We start from the raw sequence: 22,036 nt of genomic DNA, 5'->3' as shown, positions 1-22,036 counted from the left end.
TACAGGTGGGATCCAAGGAAGCTGGGATTTGGGGAAGGTGTCAGAGATGAGGGAACAAGAAAGAAAAGGTGGCAGGTTGGGGGAGTTTTGCTGCAGGCCTACTCCATGATGGGCATGTGCTCCCTCCAGCAGGCTCCTAGCTGCCAGGGTGGCAGGACAATTGTCTTTATTTAATTGAGGAAGATACTAGGCCCTGAGAGGCCCGAATCCCTCCCTACTACCTGAGTTTCCTCATGGGCCCCACCTCCTGAGTTCGGGTGTCACAGTACCCTCCATGTAGTAAATCACAGGCAACTCACACACATCTTGGCCCCAGGAGCTCCTTATCTTTCCTCACCACTTCCCTATCCTCCTGGTGCTTATCCACAAATGCTGGAGTTGGCCTCTCACCCACATCTGATCTGTCAGTTCCTCCTGATGGCTCCACCTTCCAAGTGTAACCACAGCCCTACCTGGCCTCATTCCATTCACAACCTCCACCCAATCCAGCCTTGACTATATCTTGCCTGCAGTCCCCCCTCCCTGGTGTCTGGCTTCTATCCCCTGGCCCCCACCCCAGCCCCCACAGTCTATTTTCTCCTGAGCAGCTTGAGGGTACTTGTTAACATTTGAGCCAGACCATGTCCCTCCTCTGCTCACAGTCATCCATGGCTCTCACCTCACACAATGCAAAACCACAAGTCTCTTCTGCACCGGAAGGTCTGTGTGTTCCATTCTTCATTGTCCAACATCTCTGTTCTCCACTGGACGCTCCTCGTTCTCTGGCTTCCATTGGGTTTTCCACATACCTCGATCCTCACTGGATGTTCCCTACGTCTGTCTACACTGATGTCCCACATTCTCTGACTACAGCGAGGTCCACATTCTCATTCCACACAGACCGTCCCACCACCTCTGGTTACAGTGCTCTTGAAAAAGACATCTCTCAGATCTCTGTTTTTCACCACCATGTTTGTGCCCAGACCATGATTCCCACAGTGCTTCCAACCAGTGACTGAGCTCCTCGAGAACTCAGGACCCTCTGACTGTAACATTGGCCCTGGCCGATGTCACCTTCATGTCCTTATCAAGGCTGGCTATAGGGCACTTTCATACAACCCTCTCTACTTCCTTCCCGACAGAGCCACAGGGGCACAGCTAGGGTCTGGACCCAGAGGTGTTTCTAGAATCCAGTAGCCTGCCCATCGTCCCATCATGGCCTAGGGCACCCTATGCTGTACATCTATAATCACACACACATGCAATACATGACATAGCCTTTTCTGGGTCCCCAGGCTCGGAGCCTGAAAACATGGGGTGAAGTACCTAGAAGCCAAGATTAATTTTATTTATTTATTACTATTTCTATTTTATTTTAAAAAGTTAAATGGGAACCACAGAATCCAACGCACGCTATTGGGTGCCACCTAATGGCATATGGTAAAAGTGCAGCTTCCCAGGGATGGGGACCCAGAAATACATGCAGCAGTCTTGGAGTTCCCCAGTCTTTGAAAGTGGCCCACGTTTTTAAGAACCCCACACTGGGCACTTAGCCCGTAGGCACAGACTTCAGAGATTGTCCCAGCTTCTTGACAACTGTGAAGATGAGATCCAAAGGCTGAAAAGGGACCCTCTCCAGCTGTGCCTCAGTTTCCCCCAGGGGTCCTGTTTCTGGTTGTGTGGGAAGCTGTGACTAGTGGGGACACTGTGGGGACCACTGGAGGAAAGTTTATCCACCCCAAGTGGATGACCAGGGTCCTTTTGACCTGATGGGTAACCAGAAGTGTAACCCAGGTGAAGAATTTGCACCCACAAGGTAACCACCATGCCTGTGCTGATGGTGCTGCTGGAGGTGGAGGAGGCTGTGTACATGGCTGGATCCTGGAGTTCACTGTCATGGGCTGGAGTGGGGGCAGTGGCTCGCCTCTCCTCTGAGGGTGGGTATGGACACAAGGGAGTAGGTGGGGAAGATTTAGGACCTGAGTCTGAGTTGGGTGAGAAGAATCCCCAGCCTAACTTTGGCATCCTACAGAGGCCTCGAGTTTACCCCATGCCCCTCCCCTACACTCTCTACAGGCCTCCCAGTGCAGGCAGGAGCTCCCCTAATGCCCCCCCATCCAGGCCAGAGGCTGCGAGTTGCCATGGCACCCTCTTCCCTTTACCCCCTGTCGGAGCCATCCATCGATCCTGGTGGTTCTTCTCCCACGACACCAGAGTGTCCCTCCCACAGCCCCTCAGCCTCCTGCCACTCTCTTGCCCCAGGCCCCCACCCCACCCCCCCGCCACAAAAGCCCCAGAGATGGGACCTTTGATCATGCCATGTCCCTGCCCTGGAAACTGGGACCCCAAAGCCCTACTTCACTGAGGATGAGGTGGCAAGAACTGGGAAGATCTATGAAACACTAATTCTAGATGGGTCCGGCATGCGAGTGGTGCTCTATACGTGGCCACTTAGAGTGCCTCCACCTTACATAAAAGGTCTGTCACTTTACACTTTCTGCCCTCTTCCCCACCCCTCAAAGGAGCCAGCCCTAAGTCTTGGTTGGGAAGAGGGAGGTGTTGAATTTCAGGGGTCAGGATTCACTTTGAAGCCTGTTATGCACAACCTCTCCTCTTTATCCGCCATCTAGGGCCATATGTGCTAATGGTAGGATGCAAGGTGTTGGATTTTACTGGAAAAGCACCTCCGTGAGCTGCTAGGGTGATCAGAGGGAATGAGGGTCTTGAATGGCCAAGCTGGATCAATCAGCTTTGGATCTTGGTAGAAGAGCAGGGGGCACAAATCTTATAAGCACTAATGTCAATATTCCATGTTTTCCACATTTCTGTCCAAATTGGCGATCGCAAAGAAACTATATCTGCTAAGCATTCAGGAGCAGTTTCTGGGCCTGGGGCAGTGCAGAGGCCTTCCTGGAGGAGAGGACATGGAGTTGAACCTTGGAGGGCAGGCAGCAGTCTTTTTTAAAAAAAAAAAGTAAGTTGGGGGTTGAAGGAAGTGGTCCAGGAGGAAGGACCAGCATGGCTCTGGCATTGGGACTGCAAGTGTTTTTAGGGGGCTCACGGCAAGGGACAGTATGGGGGACAGGGAAAGAGTGAGTGGAGGCAGCTGAGGAGCCTGGGAAGGTCAGGGGTCAGATCTGAGTGTCATAAAGAATCCACTGAGACCACTTTTGGGGTGTCTGGAGACAGGATGAGCAAATGGAGCTCCCCTGGGCTCCTAGACCCTTAAGTCTGTTAGCACACAAGAGACAGGTCAGAGTGGGAGGGGGTTGCGCCCCTTGGAGTGGGCGGCTCCCTCCTTCCTCCAGTGGAACGAAATTACTGAGTCGAGGATCAAGGGAAAAGACTATTTGAAGGAGGAACAGTATAGTAGCCCAACATTCAAGGTTCCCAACTGCTCCTTGCTGCAAATGATTGATTGCACTGGCCTGGGAACTTCCTCCTGAGCCCACCACCTGAGAGCCCCAGAGTTGGAGGGCAAATAGCCCCGTCCCTGGTGGAGTGGAGTGGAGCCATTCAGGAGGAGCTCTCCACGTGGTCCCCCAGGGTCCCAGTGGGTGAACCCTGCTGCCCACCTCTTCACTAGCTCATTAGTGCTTCTGCAGGGCCCTTGCCCTCACTTCCCCACCTGCCAGCCTTCCTCCCCTATACCCGACCCATGCTCAAATTCTTGTCTCAGGGTGTAATTCTATAGGGAGTACCCCAAAGCAAGACAAGGCAAGACAGGCCACTGGGGCGGTGATGGGAGGACCCAGGCGAGGGTGGGGGGTGGCTCTGAGCAGCGACAGATCGTTTAGTCCACGGACTCCAAATATGTTTTATTGGTGGGTAACACACTCAGGAAGGGGGAATGGAGCCCCCCAACCGTGGATCTGAACTTAGCCTTCCTCCTCCAGGTCCCCACTGCGGAGGGGATGGTATACACTGGGTCTTCTCTAAGGACGTGGAGAGGTAGGCTGAGACCGCATGTGCCCGCACTCCGCCTGGTTTGGGGGGCAGGGCAGGTGCTATCCCCAGGTCCACTACCGGGGCCAGCCATCAGCAGTGGGCAGCCGGCGCAGTGGGGGCCCGGGTCGTAGGGGCTCTGCCAGGGGCCGGGCCAGGAGCAAGGGGTAGGGGAAGGTCTTGGGAAAGTCACCAGGGCCCCCAGGGGCCGGCGAGAGGCGCTCAGACTTGATGCTGACTGGGGGGGTCGGCGGGGAGGCACCGCGTGCTGAGGGGCCCTCATCGCCCAGACTGCGGCCCCCACTGCAAGGAGAGAGGAGTGAGAGAGAGAGAGAGAAGGGGGCCTTGAACTCTTCAAAAAAGGGAGGGAAGCCAGGAGGTGGCAGGGCTTGGACAGAGGCTCAGCAGAAGATGTTGGGAAAGGAGGGGGTGGCTGTCCCTCTTGGGGCATCCAAAATAGCCACCCCCCCCTCCCCTACCCTCCCTCCCTCCCCTCCCTCCTCTGCCTCGCGGCCCGTCCCCCAGCACTCTGGAAGTGCTGAGTGTAGAACCAGGAGTGGCCACCAGGGGTCAGGAGTGGCTAGGGGCTTGGGACAACTGGGAAGGGCCCCAGGTGGAATCCCGACTCAGGATGGCAAGGCAGTCAGGGCACTTACCTGGGTTGGGCAGGGGCAGTTAGAGGCCCATCACCTCTTGAGGGCTGCCAGGGGGCCAGGGTGGGGGGCTGAAGCAAGCCAGGGGGTGGAGGGGGGTCTCCCAGGCCATATTCTGGTGGGGCAGGAGGAGTAAACTGAGGCCTCCACCTCTGGGAGCCCCTTGCCTAAGCCTGACCCACCCCACCAGCCAATTTCCTGCCCAGCGGGAAGGTGTATGGATACCTCCCACGGCAGGACAGGTGGAGGTTGATACCTGGGGGGCCTGCCGGGAGGAAGGGAAAGCTTCCCAGTGGGGGTCCTGGGGCTGCAGCTGAGCACGGACTCTGCAGGCTACCATAGAGGCCTCTCTGTGTGGAGAAAGGATGGAGGGGAAACTGAGGCCCACACTCAGGCCACCCTGCTTGCACTCATTAGCCCAGACACTCTTTCTCCCTACTCACCGAGGTACTCAGTCCCCCTCGGGCTCCTGCCAGGCCACCAGGCAGGTCTGGCCTTCGCCCATCTGCTGCCAGGTATAGGGGTGGTGGTGTCTTGCTGGCAAGGTGGCTCGGTGAGAAGAGAGGGTGGGCCAGGCCTGTGGAGCAGGAGACCCCCAGAGAGTGGGGCATGGCCATGTCATCTGTTGAAGGCTGAGTTCCAGAGGTGCTGCACACAGCCAGCCAAGCAGTGCCAGAACCAAGATCCCACCCCTACCTCTTCCAGGGCCCATACCCCACACTTACCTGGGGGCCCAGCTTTGGGGGCTGCTGGCCGGAAGGGAGATGGGCGGCTCTGGGCAGGCAGGGCCTCCCCGAGCCCACTAGAGTCACAGCCTGGTGGGGGCAGGGCCCCGTATGCCATGTCTGGGCTGGGCATAGTAGGGGCTGCTGGCTGAGGGCAGAAAGGACGGGATTGGTATGAGGAACAAGGAAGCGAGGGCATCAAGTACAGGAAAATCTCAATGAGTCCCGGGGCCAGCCTCTACCTTCTGGAAGCCCCCACTCTTTCTGGCCTGACTTCACATGGCTGGGAGAGCCTCTGTCTGGCTCTGTTGCTCCTTGACAGCTAGGCCCAGAGCTGAGGCTTCTCACTCAGCATGCGGTTGGCACTGAGAGGGCTTCCCAGGTGTTCGGTGAATCAAAGAAAGATTTATCTGCTTGTTGGACTTATTCACCTTTCAATGCCCCAGCTATAATGCCTACTCCCCCAGGAAGCTATTCCTGCCCATCCAGGCTGAGACCTGTCCCCAGCCTCTAGGGTCCCTGGCCCTAGGTTCCTCTTTCAGTCTCAGCCTTGACCACCTGGGCCTAGGAGATGGGGTGAGAGCCCCATTCATGGCATGGCAGGGAGTAACTTACATAGAGCCTGGGCCTGGGCAAGGCTGGGTCACCCCCGTCACCTGCCAGCCTCCGCAGCTTCTCTGCCGGCCCCTCAGGCCCCTCATCGGGCTCCAGCTCTGGTCCATCGAGGCCCACACCCCTCCGCTTCAGTGTCTATGGGGAGGGGACACAACAGGGTGACCCTCATCTCCATCCTAGCCAGGGATCCTGGTGCTGTGGGAGAGGGAGAGACCTAACCAGCTCTGTGGGTGGGCCAAGTGCAGGCACAGCCTGCTCCAGCCAAATCCCATCGACCAAAACCCCCAGTGAGTTATGATCTAGTAATTTCTATCTGTGTGCAAGAGGGACTATCCTGCCCTGGGACCAGAGATCTACCCAGGCCTGCTGGCACTGTCCTAACACTCCTGAATATGACTCAGGTATCTCCATTCTGCTGCCTCAGAGCCTGGAGTGCAGTAGGCGCTTAATAAATGTTGGCAAACTGAGCACCTAAGGACAACTTCATAGGCTTTCCTAAGCTCCCTTCCCCCAGGACCAGTGACCCCCGCACATTCCCGGGCCTCAGCGAAGTCTGCTTGCTCCGAGGTGCCTTTCATTTTCTATTCTGTACTCACCAAACAGATGATGGGATTCAATGTGATAATGTATGTGAGGGGCACACAGTGCAGCCCTCATGCGCAGTGGTTGATGTTTTCATTTCTACAATAAGGCGGCTGGCTCAGAGGGACCCTCCATTCCCCCAAACCTGCTTTAACCAGCAGCAAAGCTAGATTGCAACCTTCATCTTTTGTACAAATCAAGAGTGAGCAGAGTGTGCTGGCTTCATAGGGCGGGAAGGAGGGCCCAGGGTACCTCGAGGATGTCAGTGTTGGTGCGGCTCTCGTGGGGCTCACTGTACTCTGTGTATTTCAGGAGCACTCGGTCCATGTCCGTGCTGGCATACTGGAAGAGGCGGTTGGCACTGTTGAAGATGATGAGGGCGATCTCACAGTCACAGAGCACGCTCAGCTCGTAGGCCTTCTTCATCAGCCCAAACTTCCTCTTGGTAAATGTCACCTGGACCCAGGACCCATGAGTGGGCAGGAGACAAGGATTTGGGGTGATGTGAGGGAGGTGGAGGGGACTGTTTCCTGAACACACCTCATGATTCTGTGTCTCTGCATGTGCTGGTCTTTCTGGCTGTACTTCTCACTTCTCGACCTGGTAAACTTCTACTGATGCTTCAAAACCCAGCCCACAAGACCTCTCCTTTGGGAAGTTTTCCTTGGCCTCCCAGGCAGAGCCCACACTCCCCCTCTGAGCTTCCCCATTTCTGTGCCTCCCTCTGGTCCAGCCCTCTGAGTTAGGTGTGTTTGTGTCAAGTTCCATCTCCCCTGTGACCAGGGCTCCTGTCCCCAGAGGGAATAAATGAAGAAATCATGAAAATGAGCAAATGCTACATCTTAAATTCCAGACATGGCATCAAGACTCATTCCCTTATAGTTCCCAAAATGGCCAAGCCTTCGCCCAGGCTGTGTCCCCTGCCAGGAATGCCTCCTCAACCACTGTTACACCCAGTGAACTTACCTGACGATTCCTTTGGTCCAGAATGCGTGAGATCTGTATTTTTTTCCTCCCCATTGTCCCAGACTTGGCAGAGCGATCTTGGTCTAGGAGGGAAGAAGAAAACAGAGTAGGTGTGTGGAGACTGGGACCAGGAACTCAGCCTCCTTTCTGTCCTTCACCACGCCCCCCATCAGGCACTGAGGGGAGATGATGGAGGAAATCACAGCAGGCTGCGTCAGTGCCATAGCCCTACTCTCACCATCCCAAGATGCAGTAGATGCTCAATGAACACCTTCGGACCAACTCTATGTAAAGAGAAGACTGACCAGGGCAAAAGGTGGAAGTACAGATTCTTCTACCTCAGCATTTAAAAAATGACCCCCTGGTAATTGTGGTACCTTGGGGAGCCTGACTTCCCTGGGCGCCCATCTGTGCAGTGGGGGTGACAGTGTCATCTACTGCCCGTTGTTGTTGGGGACAAAATGAGCTAAGCTACATGAGCCATTCAGATCTGCCCAGCACACAGCAAGTGCCATGTAATTGCTGCTATTATGAATATTGGCAACAGCCTAAAAGCCATCAACAGACCAGGAAGGACATCCAGGGCAGTGATCAGTAATCCCAAGCCACTGAAAGTGGGCCTGGTCTGTCCCTCGGACACTTTTCAACTCATTCATCCCACAACAGCCCACCCCCCAGCAAGATCGAGGGCTGTGGTTACAAGAAAATATACATTTAAAAACTGCATGGAAAGTGGAAAAAGGACTAGAAGGAAAGGCTCATGATGGGAGTCACCACTAGGTAGAAATTTATGGGTGAGAGTTTTTCCTTTTTTAAAAAATTGAGATGCAATTCATATAACATAAAAGCCACCATTTTAAAGTATGCAATTCGGTGGCATTTAGTTCATTCACAATGTTGTAGAACCATCACCTCCCTAGTTCCAGAAATCTCTCGTCTCCCCCAAAAGGAGACCCCCATCCCCATGAGCAGTCACTCCCCAAGCCCCTCCTCCAGCCCCTGGCAACCACTGATCTGCTTTCTGTCTCTACAGATTTGCCTGTTCTGGACATTTCATGTAAATGGAGTCATACAATGTGTGTGGCCTTTTGAGTCTTTTTTTTACCTTTTTAATTATCTGAATTTTCTAACTTTTCCCCTCAGTGATTATAGACTATTTCTGTTTTAAAAAAAAATTCTTTTAAGCAGTAGAAACCCATTCCTGCCCCACTTTCCACCAGGAGGAGGCAGGGATGCCCTGGAAAGGCCTCAGGCTTGGAGCCCTTAGACCAGGGTTTGGGCCTAGGCCCGCCTGGAAGACACCCTGGACCTTCCTCACGGGGATCTTGGAACTCCACGATGGGTCCTCAAGGGTGAGAATGGGCAGCTTGGAGAGGGCAGTATGTCCCCAAGACATGCAGCATGTTGGGGTCCAGAAGAAATCTCATTGCCGTCACGTAGCACTCATCCTGCCATACAGATAGCCACCCCCGGGCCACCGAGACCCTTGAAACTCCCTCTACCAACTCTACGGCTATGCTTGACCTCCCAGCCACTCCCATGTCAGAGGTGACTGAGGTCATGTCACAGGCCTGCCCATGGTGAATGGGCCTGCGCTCAGGTCCCAGCCAGCCTCTGTCTCACTGGGCAGCCTTCTCCTTAGGCCTCAGGTTGCTGTTCTGTGAATGGGGTGGGTATGAAATGCAGAGCACCTGGCACAGGCCTGGGAAAAAGCTCTGGAGAAGTGCTGGGAAACAGCCATCTCCACCAGTAGCTATACCTGCTTCTTAGATTCCAGACTGAGGGGTCTGGAAAGGACCCCTTTCATCCCAAAGTCCCAGGGACCAGGAGTATGAGATACTTCGGCCATCATATGTGGTCGGCTTTGTGACCCCAGGAGTGTCCTCCACCTTCTCTGGGCTGCGTTTCTAAGCAGTCACACTATACAGAGCCCAGACGATGAGAGCGCCCTAGCTCCAGATTGACTTGCTAAATTTAACCTCTGGGGCTAATTATAATCCCTGGCTGGAATCAGGCTCGTTCCCACGGCTGGGATGTGTTGCCCTCGCCCTGATAGGTCCCTGGGGATAAGAGGGGGCACTGGCCAGGAGGTCCCAGTGCCAAGATGACTCCGGAAGTGCCCCCCACGCCTGGGGTCCCATGGGAACATGGGACTTGGACCTGGGAATCTGGGCTTGGAAGATCTGACTCCAGTCCCTTCATCTGTCCCCATTTTAGACAAGGACATCCCAGCTAGGGCAAGGGTTACATAATGGGGCAGTTTCAAGAGCCAAAAGGTCAGAGGGGTCTCTCTGAGACCCAGGAGCTGAGACAGGAAGTGAGTTCCAGGAAGCAAGGAATAGCAGGTGCAAAGGCCCTGAGGAACGACAAGACACAGCAACATGGCTGGAGCGAGGAGCTCAGGTGGGAGGCTGCAGAGGCCAGGCCACTCTGGATTCTTTGAGCTGCAGGGAGGGCAGTGGGTTTGGGGCTAAGAGTGATGGAGAGCCATGGGAAGATTTTTGAACAAAAAAGGAGAGTTTGATTTATCATTGAAAACTTTCCCCTAGCTGCCATGGGGAGCAAGACTGTAGTAGGCAGCAGAATAGTGATGGCGAGAGACCGGAGGGGAGGCCAGGGCTGCATATGTCTGGGCAGAGACTGGGGATGAAGTCACTGTACTCCAGGGTTCTTTGGGTCCTCCAGAAGTCACCAGATCCTCTACCATCTCTGGAGCCAGGGCTGACAGGCACAGATAGGCTCACACAGGGGTTTGACTCTTCTGATCCTCAGTGATCCTGGAACCCCCAATTCTCAACCAGGAACTAAAGTCATTCCGGCTTTGGCCCTTGAGGGATCTACCCAACACACAGCTTTCATCATGACTCTCACTGCATACACTCTTCATGGCTCCCTACTGCCATCAGGAGAAAGTTCCAGTTCCTGGTCTGGCGTTTGAGGCCCTGCCCTAATCAGCCTTTTCCCACCTTTCCTTACCTTCAACAAAATGTCTCTGCCTAGAAAGCCCTTTTGCCCCTTCTTCATCTGGCCAATTCCTATTCACGCTTCAAAACCCAGCTCAAAAAACCCATCCCTCCGGGAAGCCCTCCTTGCCCTCACTCTAGACTCCCACAGTCCCTGTCCTTCCCTTCATTTCTGACCCCATGGGGCTGGAGGTATATATATCTAACTCTGTTTCCCCCAGACTGGAAGCCCCTCAGGACCAGACACACGGGTGGCTGGATAGATTTGGTGAATAGAACAGGTCGAGATACATCTCAACTGCCCCCAGCTTCCCTCAACAACTTCCTCTCAGACACCCCCAGCTGACTCCCTACCCAGAAATACACGCGCATGCAAATCTAGCCACTGCATAGACCTGTCTCAGGCCCAGGTGTGAAGGGCCAGCCAAGGAATGCGGGGGCGGAAGGCCCGGGGTGTGCATATATATTTGTACTTACATGCAAATCCCCACCCTGAGCTGCAGACAGACCAGCAGCCAGTTCTCCAGATGTTGGCATGATCGGAACTGCTGGGGGGAGGAGGCACTGCTGAATGTGCCAGGCATGAGGTGGGGAGGCTGAGGTTGGGGAAGCCTCTTCTGTGCACACCCCCACCCTCCACCACACACCAATGTCCAGCCAGAAAGCAGAGACCTTGTGACACCTGCCTAGCACAGAGGCAGAGAGACGGACCCATTGACAAGGAAGGGAGCAGGGAAGAAGCGCCAGGAGAAATCCAAGAGAGCATCTCAGAAGAGGAAGCATGGAACTGGGCCTCAATGGAGAAGCTGGATCGAGGCCTGAGGAGATGGGCGAGGGGGTGGGTTTTGGAGCCAAGAATCCAGCTCCTCTCCACCCCTTTCTTCGCACCCTCATATTAGCATTTATTAAGTATCAACAATGTGCCAACCACTGAGATAAACTGACTTCACAAGAAATAGAAAGTGTAAGTAGACCAATCACCACAGAAGATTAGAAAAGTGACCGAGACCTACTATAAAAAGACAATAGGCCCAGATAGTTCTATGGCTATTTTATCGAACTTCAAAGGACGGGAAAGTGCGATGGTATTTAAACTAACTCAGACTTTTGAAAACTGCCCAAGTCATTTTTATGAAACTCTCGTCTGTCAGAACCTAAGTTCAAAAGAGAGAAGTATTGACCACAAAAGGGGCAACGTTAGTCAGGAATTTCAACGAAGACCTCTCTGTAGAGGTGACCTTTGAGCCGAGACCTGAAGCATGAGAAAGAGACAGCTAAGCAAGGGGAGAGTCAGCGGTAGGAAGATCTGGGGGAGGGGTGGTCTTGGCAGGAGAAACTGCAAGGGCAAAAATCAGAGTGAACCTGAGTCTGGCATTTTGAAAAAAATAAAAGACGTCTGTATGGCTGTTCAGCGTGGCCAGGGGGAGAAGTGAGGAGGATGGTGGTGGCGAAGATGTGGGACTGGATCGTTTAAGTCCTTGTGGGTCACCGTGAAGTGAAGAATGCGCACTTTCCTCTAGGACAGCGATGGAGAGTTTGAGGGCAGGTGAGGGTCGAGATATGATTTTAGAGTTTCACAAATCCCCTTGCACCCTCACGCATTGCTGGTGGGTGGGGAAGGAGGTATGGTCACTGTGGAAAACTAGCATCTACTAAAGATGAACATGTGTCTATTCTGTGACCCAGTGATCCCTCCCCTCGCTATTCACCCAAGAGAAATGGGTCCATGTTTAACCAAAGGACATAGACAAGAGTGTTCTCAGCAGCTTCATTCATCATAGCCCCAAACTGGAAATGACTCAAATGCCCTCAATTGGAGAATTGATAAATATTTTCTGGTAGAGTCTATGATGGACTAGTATACAGCACAGAAAAAAAAGATACACTCCAGCTCCGCGCAGCCACACAGTGGAACGTCCCAGACCTGTGCCGATTCAACAGTGCTGGACTCCACAGAGGAGACACGCAGCGTGAGCCCATTTACATGAAGTTCCAGAACAGGAAAAACTCACCTACAGTGATGGATGTCAGCACAGCGGCCACAAGGGCAGGCGCCGTGACAGGGTAGTGGGAGTCTGGGGGGCTAGGGTGTTCTCCCTGATCCAGGGTCTGGGTACACAAGTGTGTTCAGTTTGTGGAAATTTGTTGGCCCTACTGGATGATTTCTGCGATTTATCTCAACCAAAAGAGTTTTTCAAAAAAGCTCCTGCCTGCTGCTGTGGGGAACAGTCTAGGTAGGAGTGAGGTGACAAGGAAAGACTGGGGCAGGTGTCTAGGTGGGAGACGGGGGACAAACCTGTGACATGGCCTCAGTCACCTCTGAATGGGAGTGGCTAAGGTGGGCAGAGTGCATGGATCATCTGGCAATGGAGAGGACACGACGCGCTGGTGGCTTATGCCTAGGGTTGGGGAGGAGCCTGGGTTCCCAGGCCCGAACATTGTGCAAGGAAAGCACTGGGAGGAGGGAGGAAGATTTTCATGAGTGCCTGAAGCATCAGAAAATCTCTACAGTGAGACCTGTGGTCAATAAGTCAATTGACAAACACCCCTGGGGGCCTTCAGGCCATAACTGTTACCTCCCCAGCCTGGTGAAGCCCCTTCACTCTCAGGGATGGAAATAGCGGGCTGGAAGAAATCCTACCCTCCCACTGACCCTTCATCCTGGCCTCCTGCCGTGGGAAGACTCAGTTTTCTCACCTGTAAATGGGAGTGAGGATCCTTCTCTCGTCAACTTGGGAGGAGGAGGTGGGGGTGGGGGTCTATCGACTTGTCTTCCAGCCTCTGAGAGGCTAGAAGGGCCAGGCCTTGGAACTGGGGATGCTGACTCAGCACGTCATCTTGCAATGATACCATGGCGACAAGCACGGGACATGCTCAGAGGCATCAAGCCCCCATTTCCTCCCCTATAAAATGGGTCAAGAATTATGGCCTCAAAGGCTTTGCAGAGAGGGTTTGAGAGAAAAGATCAGGAACGAGTCAAGTTCCTCTTCTCAGCTCCCAGTGGGGCTTTAATGGGGGGATGAGTGACAGCATGCTGCCAGACCCCTGAGCCCAAAAGCCACAGCTTGTAGGGGGACCTGGGCCAGGAAAGGAGGGGAGGAAAGGAGAAGTGAGATGTAGGTGGGTGGCAGAGGTGAGGGGGTGTTGCGGCGAGGGCCCACGGGACGCGGCGAAGCGGGGAGGGGGCGCTACTCCTGGGCCACTACAGCAAATCAGGCCTGCGGCCTGCCTCACGCAACCCAGGCAGTGGTTTCATCACCTGCTCCCCAAGTACCTCATTACTGGAGACAGGAAGAGCCCCTTGGAAAACTGGGACTCCCCCTCCCCTCTCTTGAGGGCTCCAGTGGCTCCGACCCCAGCTGCCAGCGACCCCCCCTCCAGCCAGGGCCCTGTACCTGCCTCCTCCCTGGGGCCTGGGAGACATTGTCCCAGGTGAGGGATACTGTGGGTGACCTAGGGGCTGGCTCAGCCCACAGTGGCTCCTGGAGGCCATTACCCACCCTCAGGGACAGGGTGGGCTCCCGCTGTGCCTCTCATGTGACCACACCTCTCTGGGCTTCAGTTTTCTCCCCCAGAAAATGGGGAGTCAGGGAGCCTGGCTGAGTTTTGGGGGGAGGCTTCATAGTAGGTGCTCTATATATGCTATTTCCCTTCATCTCCTATCACTGGGCCCAGACTGGGTTCATGCTCCTCGGCCCCTGGTGGCACTCAGCTCAGAGTGAGGGCCCCAGACAGACCCAGGTAGGAGATCTGGGGGGCAGGGAGAAAGCCCACTTTTCATATGGGGTAGGGAAATCCCCTAAACATACACAGAGGTATCTAAAACACATGGATCCCCAGAAACATGCATCATCCTCAAATATATGTGAATCCTGCATACGGAAGACCCCAAAACATAGAATCCAAAATATACACAGACCCCCCTAAACCCACACAGCTCTCCAAAAACCCATAGCCCCAAACACACTCAGATCCCCCGATGCACAGAGCCCCTAACCTGTACCAATCCTCTAAATGTACACAGATTCTTGAATACATTCAGATACCCCCAAACACAGCAGTTCCCCCAACAACATGCAGACCCCCTGGATATACACAGAGCTCCTCAAACACATACAGACTCCCCAAATCCATGCTAGTCCCTCATTACACACAGGTCCCGGACACGGGTAGGGCCCCATCCCTGCAGCATATCACCTACCTCTGACTTCCTGAGGAACAATGGTCAGCACCTCCAAAGGAGAGATGGGGGCAGGGGACTGGGTGTATGAGAGTGGGTTGTGTCTCCCACATGCTCCTCTGAATCCCAGAAACCCAGAATGTTCCAGTTGCAGAAGACTTTTTGGGGGTCCCATTGTATATAGCTCCCTCTAGCATCCACAAGGAAACTGAGGCCCAGTGGGGAACCTTCAAACCCATCTTCACAGACCCCTCCCCAGGGCCCACTGTGGCCATGTACTGAAAGGACAGGGCTGCAGCTGTGGGCTCAGTCTGATCAGGGTTCAAATCCTGGCTCTACCATATACTCACTGCCTGACATGTTCTGAGCCTCACTTTCCCCATTTGTACAATGGACCCCAGGTGCCCACCCCCTTGTTGCCCACCTCCTCTTGGGGAGGCCTCATGTGTCGGCAAGTTCCCAAACCACCTTCTTCCCCTTTCTGGGTACCTGACACACCAGGCCCAGACAGCCCGGACACTTTCCCAAAGACAGACCTTTGCCCAAGTCTGAGGAGCCATCTTTCAAGGCCAGGCAGAAACCCCTGTTTCTGGAAGCACTGGTTTCCCCAGGCAGGATCCATCTCTCCCTGAAACAATTAGCCCTTCTGGATAATTTTTGTGCTCCTTTGATGCTTTCTTTGGCAATTGTATCACCCCGTGAGGATGTCCACTCTGCGAGGGCAGGGATGGCCTCCCCAGCACTGGCACAGAATAGGCCACCAGTCACTCTGAATGAGCAAACATCTTAACAAATGGAAAAAATATTGGCGACTGGTTCAGTTTTCTTTTAAATACCTCGCGACTCACAAATTTGAGGCTCCCATCTGGTCCACGGGCCCTCAGTTTGAAACGCCTGCTTGAAAGAACCAATAGCAGCACAACAGCCAACTGAATGGTGTTTATGCTCCTCTCAGGCCAAGGGACTGAACTTTCTAAAGTCTCAGTGCCACCTCGGAAGGAAACTGGCCTGACATAGAGGCCAGTTTCTCTGTCACGGCCAATGCAAACGGAGGCCCACTGCCCCATCCTACCTCCCAAGGGGCCTGGGACCCTGACGCCTGGAGCCAGAGAGACTGACTCCACATTCGGCTATCCCATTCAAGTCAGAGTCCAGGGCCACCTAAGGTCCCAAGCAAGGTCCCTGAAGCCACAGCGCAGCTTTAGGAACAGCCCAAGGTTTCCTCTCTTTGTTCCAGAGAAAGATCTCCCCATGGGGCTCCAGAAATTCATCCCCAGAGGCCCAGGCCTCCCTGCTTGGGAAATTAGCACATCTGTCAGCACTGGGCAGAAGGGACTCGGCTCATAGCCCGGCAGACCCAAGACACAGTCAGTAGCGACCCCAGGATGGGGCCTTGGAGCATCCCTGGTCCCCACTCTTTCCCCAGAAATGTCTGGGAGCCCACCAGGTGCTGGGGTCACAGAGGCAGGGAGCGGATAGACCCAGCCTGGCCTCCCCCATTGCCCCGTCTGGCAGGGGAGGTAACAGACATATAACTGTGTCAGGGATCAAGGTTTTCAAGGGAGAAATTCAACAGAGGGAGGCAGTGGAGGGTAGTAGGGGAGGGATCTGCTTGGGACATAGAGGCCAGAAGGGTCTTTCTAAAAAGGGGGTCCTTAAGAATAAGAGGACACCAGCTATGTAGAGATATGGTGGAAGGAATGGAAGGTGCGAAGGCCCTGAGGTGGGAATGTACTAGGCAAGTTCCAGATACAGGGGAGGCAGGTATGGCTGGGACGGGGTGAGTGAAGGGCAGATGGAGACCAAAGAGGGCAGGGAGGCTACAAGGGGCCTGAGGTGAGGTCACGGCAAGAGGGTGACTTTAAGCAATGGGAAGCCATGGAAGGGTATGTGAGCAGGGGAGAGCTGTGGTCTGATTCGGGATTTTCAGCAGACTCAGTGGCTACTGTGGGGAGATGTCTTGTCAGAGCAGGAGGCCAGGACAGCAACCCCTAGTTGAGGCTGTGGGTGTAGAAAGTGGATGAAGCAGGCCTGTGCCCACGGCAGTGGCTCCTCAAGCCAACCAGCCTTGACTACACCCTTCCAAAAACCCTACCTTGACCTCAGGTGAACCTGAGCCTGGAGAATGGGACAGGAAAGCCAAGAGACCTGAGGCCTCCTTTACTCATGGCAGAGGGTGGGGTGGGGTGGGCCTGGCTGGGGCTCACAGGAACCTCCACTAGGTCACAGTTCAGATGGGACCTCAGGCCTGGGCCCACGTGCCATTTCATTTACACACAGATCCCACCTGACCCACAGACAGCCCAGCGAAGCGAAGACAGTGGCCCTGTTTTACACAGGAGGAAGTGAGCTTCTTCCCAGGGTCACACGGCAAGACCCCCAGATCCTCACTCAAGCCTGGACTTTACCCAAGGTCGTTCTGTGGCCACCCAGTCTGGGAAGTGGGCCTGAGCATTGTTGGTGTCCAAGACACTCATTCCTGAGCCTGGGGGTGATGGGGTAGCCTCAAAGTCCCCAGCATGCAGGCCCAGAGAAGCTCTTTTGAGGGCTCAGAAATGGGACCCAAACCCATGTGTATTCATGGATCGGGGCTGAGATGAGCTCTCTCGCCCCAGGAGCTCAGGCTTATGATAAACTCCTTCCAAAAATGACATCTGTCTCCAGGTGCATATTTACCTCAAATCTTCTGGAAGGCCAGATCCCCAATATGTCTACACTCACTGCATCTGTGTTGGGGCGACAAATGATTTTAATTCCCTTTCTCCTCTTAATTTGCATTTTCCAGATGTCTGCCTGGTTGGGTAATGATTTAATGAAATAAATCATTAGTTGGAGATAGGAAGTAAGACGGAGCTCAACTTGCTCAGATCACATTGGTGGCCATGGAGCTCAGAGAGGAGCAGCCATCTGTTTGAGATATACAGAGCGGGGAGAGAGGAAGCTGGAGCACCTCACTCTTGGCTTTTGTTCTCTTGGGGGTGCTGAGGGGCCATCTTGTGCTCCATTCTTTGAGGTGTCTGGGTGTCTCTAACTGGCCTCAGTCTTCCCTCCTGCAAAGTGGAACTTCAGACCTGATAACCAGCTTCCAACTCTCCTAGGTGAGACCCCAAGTCCCTAAATGTCTGGAAACTCCATTCCTTGGAGGCCAAGATTTACTCTTCAGCTCGGACAGGTGGTGGGAGGCAGGAATGGGCACAGGAGAGAGTAAGGCGAACTTCAAACCCACATACCAGTCCTTCCAAGTCTAATACTTTTTTGAACCTAGTTTCTTTACCCCAAGAATATAAGAGTTTTTGTACCCAGACTCCAAAGGTCCAGAACTCCTGACTTTCCCCAGTGAGGATTTCTCAGTCAAGTTAGACAGGAGGCCTCAGCTATTTCTAACTTCTCAGGTCTGTAGCTGGGGCTGGGGAGAGGCCAAGGACCCTTACGCTGACTGACATCTTGCAGCCCTGGACGCTGAGAAAGGTGGAGAAGGGGACCATGACTATGAAAGTAGCAGCCACTAGCTTGTCATGTGCTGTATACTGTTTCTGTACCCATGTCCTAGATAGGGACACTGACGCACAGGGAAGGTGGTAGCCCCCTTTAAGGCAGCTGTGGCCCACCGCCCCAGAGCTCTGTACGCACCACATGGGTACCCTGTGGGTCCAGCTGAGGCCCCACATTTGTTGCATGAGGCCCTATGGGGGCAGGTGAAGGGTCATGGCAATAACCCGGGGTACACGGGGATGGTCATACTACACGCTACACGCAGGTCTGGGGCCATGATATAAGGGCACACTCACAGTAGGAAGGCGTGGGATTATGCACAGGGGTCTCAAGGGTATGAAAAGAGGTGCGCTCCAGGACAGGACATTGTAGCCCACAGACCAGACACGCAGCTCACAGACACCCAACAGGGACTCTGGGCAGGACAGCTTTGGACACACAACTCCCCCCCAACTAACATCGAAACCCTCAGACACATGCCCCTTGGACACACGACCTCTCAGAAACACAACCCTGGAACTTAGAAACCCTCTGACACACCCTGCCCCTCAGGCTCACACCCCTTGGACTCACAACCCTTGAATACACATCTCTCAGACTTACACCCTTTGGACACACAACACCTTGGACTCAACAATCCTAGGACGCATACCTCTTAGACACACAACTCTCGACGCATAGCCACACACTGGGACCTCCAAACCTAGCCCAACCCACAGATGACATTCAAAGGACACAGCACGAGCCGCGTCCCGACGCGACACGCACCTGCTCGGCCTGGACCCTCAGACACGCGTGCACGGATTCACAGCAGCGGCACAGCCCGGGGTGCCCAGCGGCCGCAGGTGCCTTCAGAGTGGGCGGCCCCGCCCCCTGGAGCTGATTGGGCGGGGATGTTCATTAGCATAGAGGGCGTGCCCACGGGCCGTGATGGGCTGGCACTTGGGTGTGGCCCCGCCTCAGGAGTTCTGGGGCCCGGGACTCAGAGCCGGAAAAACGCTGTGATGTGTATAATGAGGTAGAGGGAGTCAAGAAAAGGCTGTATCAGACCTGCTAGGTTTCCCCTACTCGCACTGGGTCCCCTTTACCATAATTTGTACCCTGTCTCTAACCACTGCCAGCCCCAACACTCACTCCATCCTGAGTGAAATGTAACTCCTACCCAGATGGTCCCAGGGACTGAGCTCTTCTCAAAGCCAACACTGGCCCTTGCTCCCGCTCAAATGGAGGGACTGAAAGGGCTTCAGCAGAGGCCTGTGTGGCTTCGCCCATTGACAGGAGAGTCAATGGGCGCCCTTAGCTGCTGGGTGCCCTCTCCCACTTTAAAGGTTAGCTGATGGTGGTCGGGCTTCGAAGACTGCCTGGCCCCCAGCCCAGACCTCTAACTCCACATTTTCCCTGGGATCCCAGCACCACACACCACAGGGCCAGGCCCAGAGAGGAGGGTCAGAGGAAGGTCGGCGAGTGAATCAATGTGGAGAGAATTACAGGATGAAGATGCCGATGGCTTAAGTAATCCTGGAGAAGCCCCCACTCTGAAGGAGACAGAGCAGCTGCCACACACTCCCCCAGCCCTGTGGGGTCAGGACTGAGCCAGAGGGGTCAAGGAGGGCTTCCCAGAAGAGAGGGCACTGTACTGGGCCTTGAAGCCTGAGTAGCAGTTTGCCACCGAGAGAGGGGAACAGCCCTATACAAAGGTACAGTAGAAGAGTGCATAGTGTTCTTTGATGGGGGGGATTAGGGAGATGAAGCCAAGGCAGGAGCAGACCAGGCTGGGAGCCCAGGGAGAGGATGGGAGGTAGAGAGGGTGGTGCTGATTTGGGACAGATGAAGGTGGGGAGTAGGTAAGCTGCAATGCTGCCTGGTATCTACCTTCTCAGAAGACAACAGGAGATGGCTGGACCCCTGGATTCAAGGAAGCATGTGGAGATACCATGTGTGGGGGACATTGAGGCAGCAAGCAGGTTTGTGTATCTCCCCATGCCTCAGTTTATCAGTCTGTGACATGGACAGTTTGGACCTCTAGCTTGAGCACAGATGTCTCTTTGGACATAAAAACAGGTTCACACTGTGTCATAAGGTGGAGATCAGGGGTCCTGCCTCCCCTCAGCCCCATCACTGCCCCTCAGTGTCCAGTGCCAGACATTCAGGTGTCCCAAGGACACACCAGGGCCCAGGCCAGTCTGGGGGCTTCTGCCTCAGCTCCAAGGCACGTAACAAGGCTTGGGGAGTACAGAAGTGGCTGGGGAGCCCCAGGTCCCCCAAGGGCCGCTCTGTTTACTTGCGGCCGCCTGCCTGTCTCTGATGCAACAGCCAGGCTCTGGTTACATAAGGGCGGCAGCTGGAGCAGCTCTGGGAGTAGCTGGGGTGTGGCAGGAAGGACCAGCCTGAGCTGAGTTGGCTGGGACTGCCCCCACCCCTTGCCCCCTCCCACCATTAGGGCACCCTCCCGTGTTCCTGCCCATGTTGCCACCATTCCATCTTCTATCATTCACACCCTGTTTCCTATAACAGTTCCTCCTTTTTGCCTTTTCCCCTGTTCCTATCCTATATTCTCCCCATCACTGGCTGTGTCACCTTTCATAGACCCTCACCCCCCACTGGAAGTCAAGATTCTCAACCTCAGTCTTCTCAAATGAGGAGATACCTTTAGTTGCTGGAGTAATATGCTGGAAGGTGGAAGGGAGGGTTCAAGGGTGAAGAGGGCCAGAGGAGGGGAACTGGGAAAGGGGCCTGAGATGGGGGAGGTAGGGGTGGGAAGGTGGTGAAATGGAGAAGCCACTCACCCCAAGTCTACTTCTTCCAGATCCTCTCCCACAATGTCAACAGGGGAAGGTTTTGAAGGACTCTCATGGCAAGAAGTGTTATCCAGTGAGTACGGCCTCAGGTCAGAGAATCCTGGGTCCCCATTCCAGCTCCAACTCCCACTCGCTGTGTGACCTCAGGCCACACACTTCACCCCTCTGAGCCTATTTGCTCAAGTGAAAAATGGGGACAATAACAGCCCCTCTTCCCACAAGGGAAGCATTTTAAGGTTCACCTCCAATACCTTCCCTTCCCAAAGCCTTCTCTATCCTCGTCCCATTTGGGGTTCCTCTACCCTCATCCCTCCTTCCAGCCCAGCGCTGACTCAGGGGTTCTTGGGATGTGTGTCCAGCTGTCTTCCCCAGTCTGGGAGCTCCTCTAGGCTGGACCCAGTATGTGGTGGTACCAAAGGGACATCTTCATGGGTTTCTTAAAGAACTAAGAGCCCAGGAGAGGGTCTGAGCAGTGGACATGGGGACCAAGTTTGGGGCATCCAAAGGCCTTGATGGGAGATGTGGCAGGGGCAAGAAGGGCCCTGCAGGGCCCTCTGGGAATGCAGAGCAGGCCTGAAATAAAACCAGGACTTAGATCAGGGGATAAGGACAAAAAGCCAAACTCTAGTCTCATTCCCACCCTAACCACTGCGGACCAACCAGGGGCATTGCTGCCCTCTTGGGCCTTCTTTTACCCTATCCGCAGATATGAAGGAGCTTTGAGTGGGGCTGGGAGGTGGAGAAGCCATACTTTATCAGGGCTGGGATCCCTTCCAGGTCACCTCCACCCTCATGGGTGTTAGACTCCTGCTTGAATACCCTGTGGCATGGGGAGCTCGCTGTCTCCTAGATGCCCACCTCTCTCTGGGGCTCTGCTGGGAGCAAGTCCTATGGAGCAGGAACGCTACATCCTCTACCCTAACAAGAGAAGGCCACCAGCGCGTGTCCAGGAGCATGTGTGGGCAGATGCAAGATCCTGCTGAGTAATCCAGCCTCAAGGAGCCTTAGTTCACCCTCTGAAAAATGGGAGCCAGGAGGTATGGGGTGAAGAAGAGCTAAGAGTCCACCAGGATCAGCCAGGACTGTGGCCAAGCCTTGCCTCTTGTGCCCCCTAGCGGCCAGTGGACAGTGCTTCCGC

The 22,036-nt window shown here is 54.5% G+C and overlaps 1 protein-coding gene across 1 annotated transcript; it reads right to left on the bottom strand.

Moving 5' to 3' along the window:
- Positions 1-3,855: 3,855 nt before the first annotated feature.
- MEF2B (myocyte enhancer factor 2B) lies at positions 3,856-18,912 on the bottom strand. Its single transcript, XM_011366723.2, has 9 exons — positions 18,869-18,912; positions 7,466-7,548; positions 6,752-6,955; positions 5,918-6,052; positions 5,303-5,450; positions 5,021-5,154; positions 4,834-4,927; positions 4,581-4,692; positions 3,856-4,227 (listed from the first exon to the last, which is right to left on the bottom strand). The coding sequence occupies exons 2-9, from the start codon at positions 7,517-7,519 to the stop codon at positions 4,002-4,004; spliced, it is 1,107 nt and encodes a 368-aa protein (XP_011365025.1). The 5' UTR covers positions 7,520-7,548; positions 18,869-18,912; the 3' UTR covers positions 3,856-4,001.
- Positions 18,913-22,036: the final 3,124 nt, after the last annotated feature.

The sequence above is a fragment of the Pteropus vampyrus genome, unplaced genomic scaffold (genome assembly GCF_000151845.1).
Source record: "Pteropus vampyrus isolate Shadow unplaced genomic scaffold, Pvam_2.0 Scaffold126, whole genome shotgun sequence".
Taxonomy (NCBI): Eukaryota; Metazoa; Chordata; class Mammalia; order Chiroptera; family Pteropodidae; genus Pteropus; species Pteropus vampyrus.
Note: the sequence above shows the minus strand (reverse complement) of the source record. Positions and strands in the feature narration are given on the sequence as shown.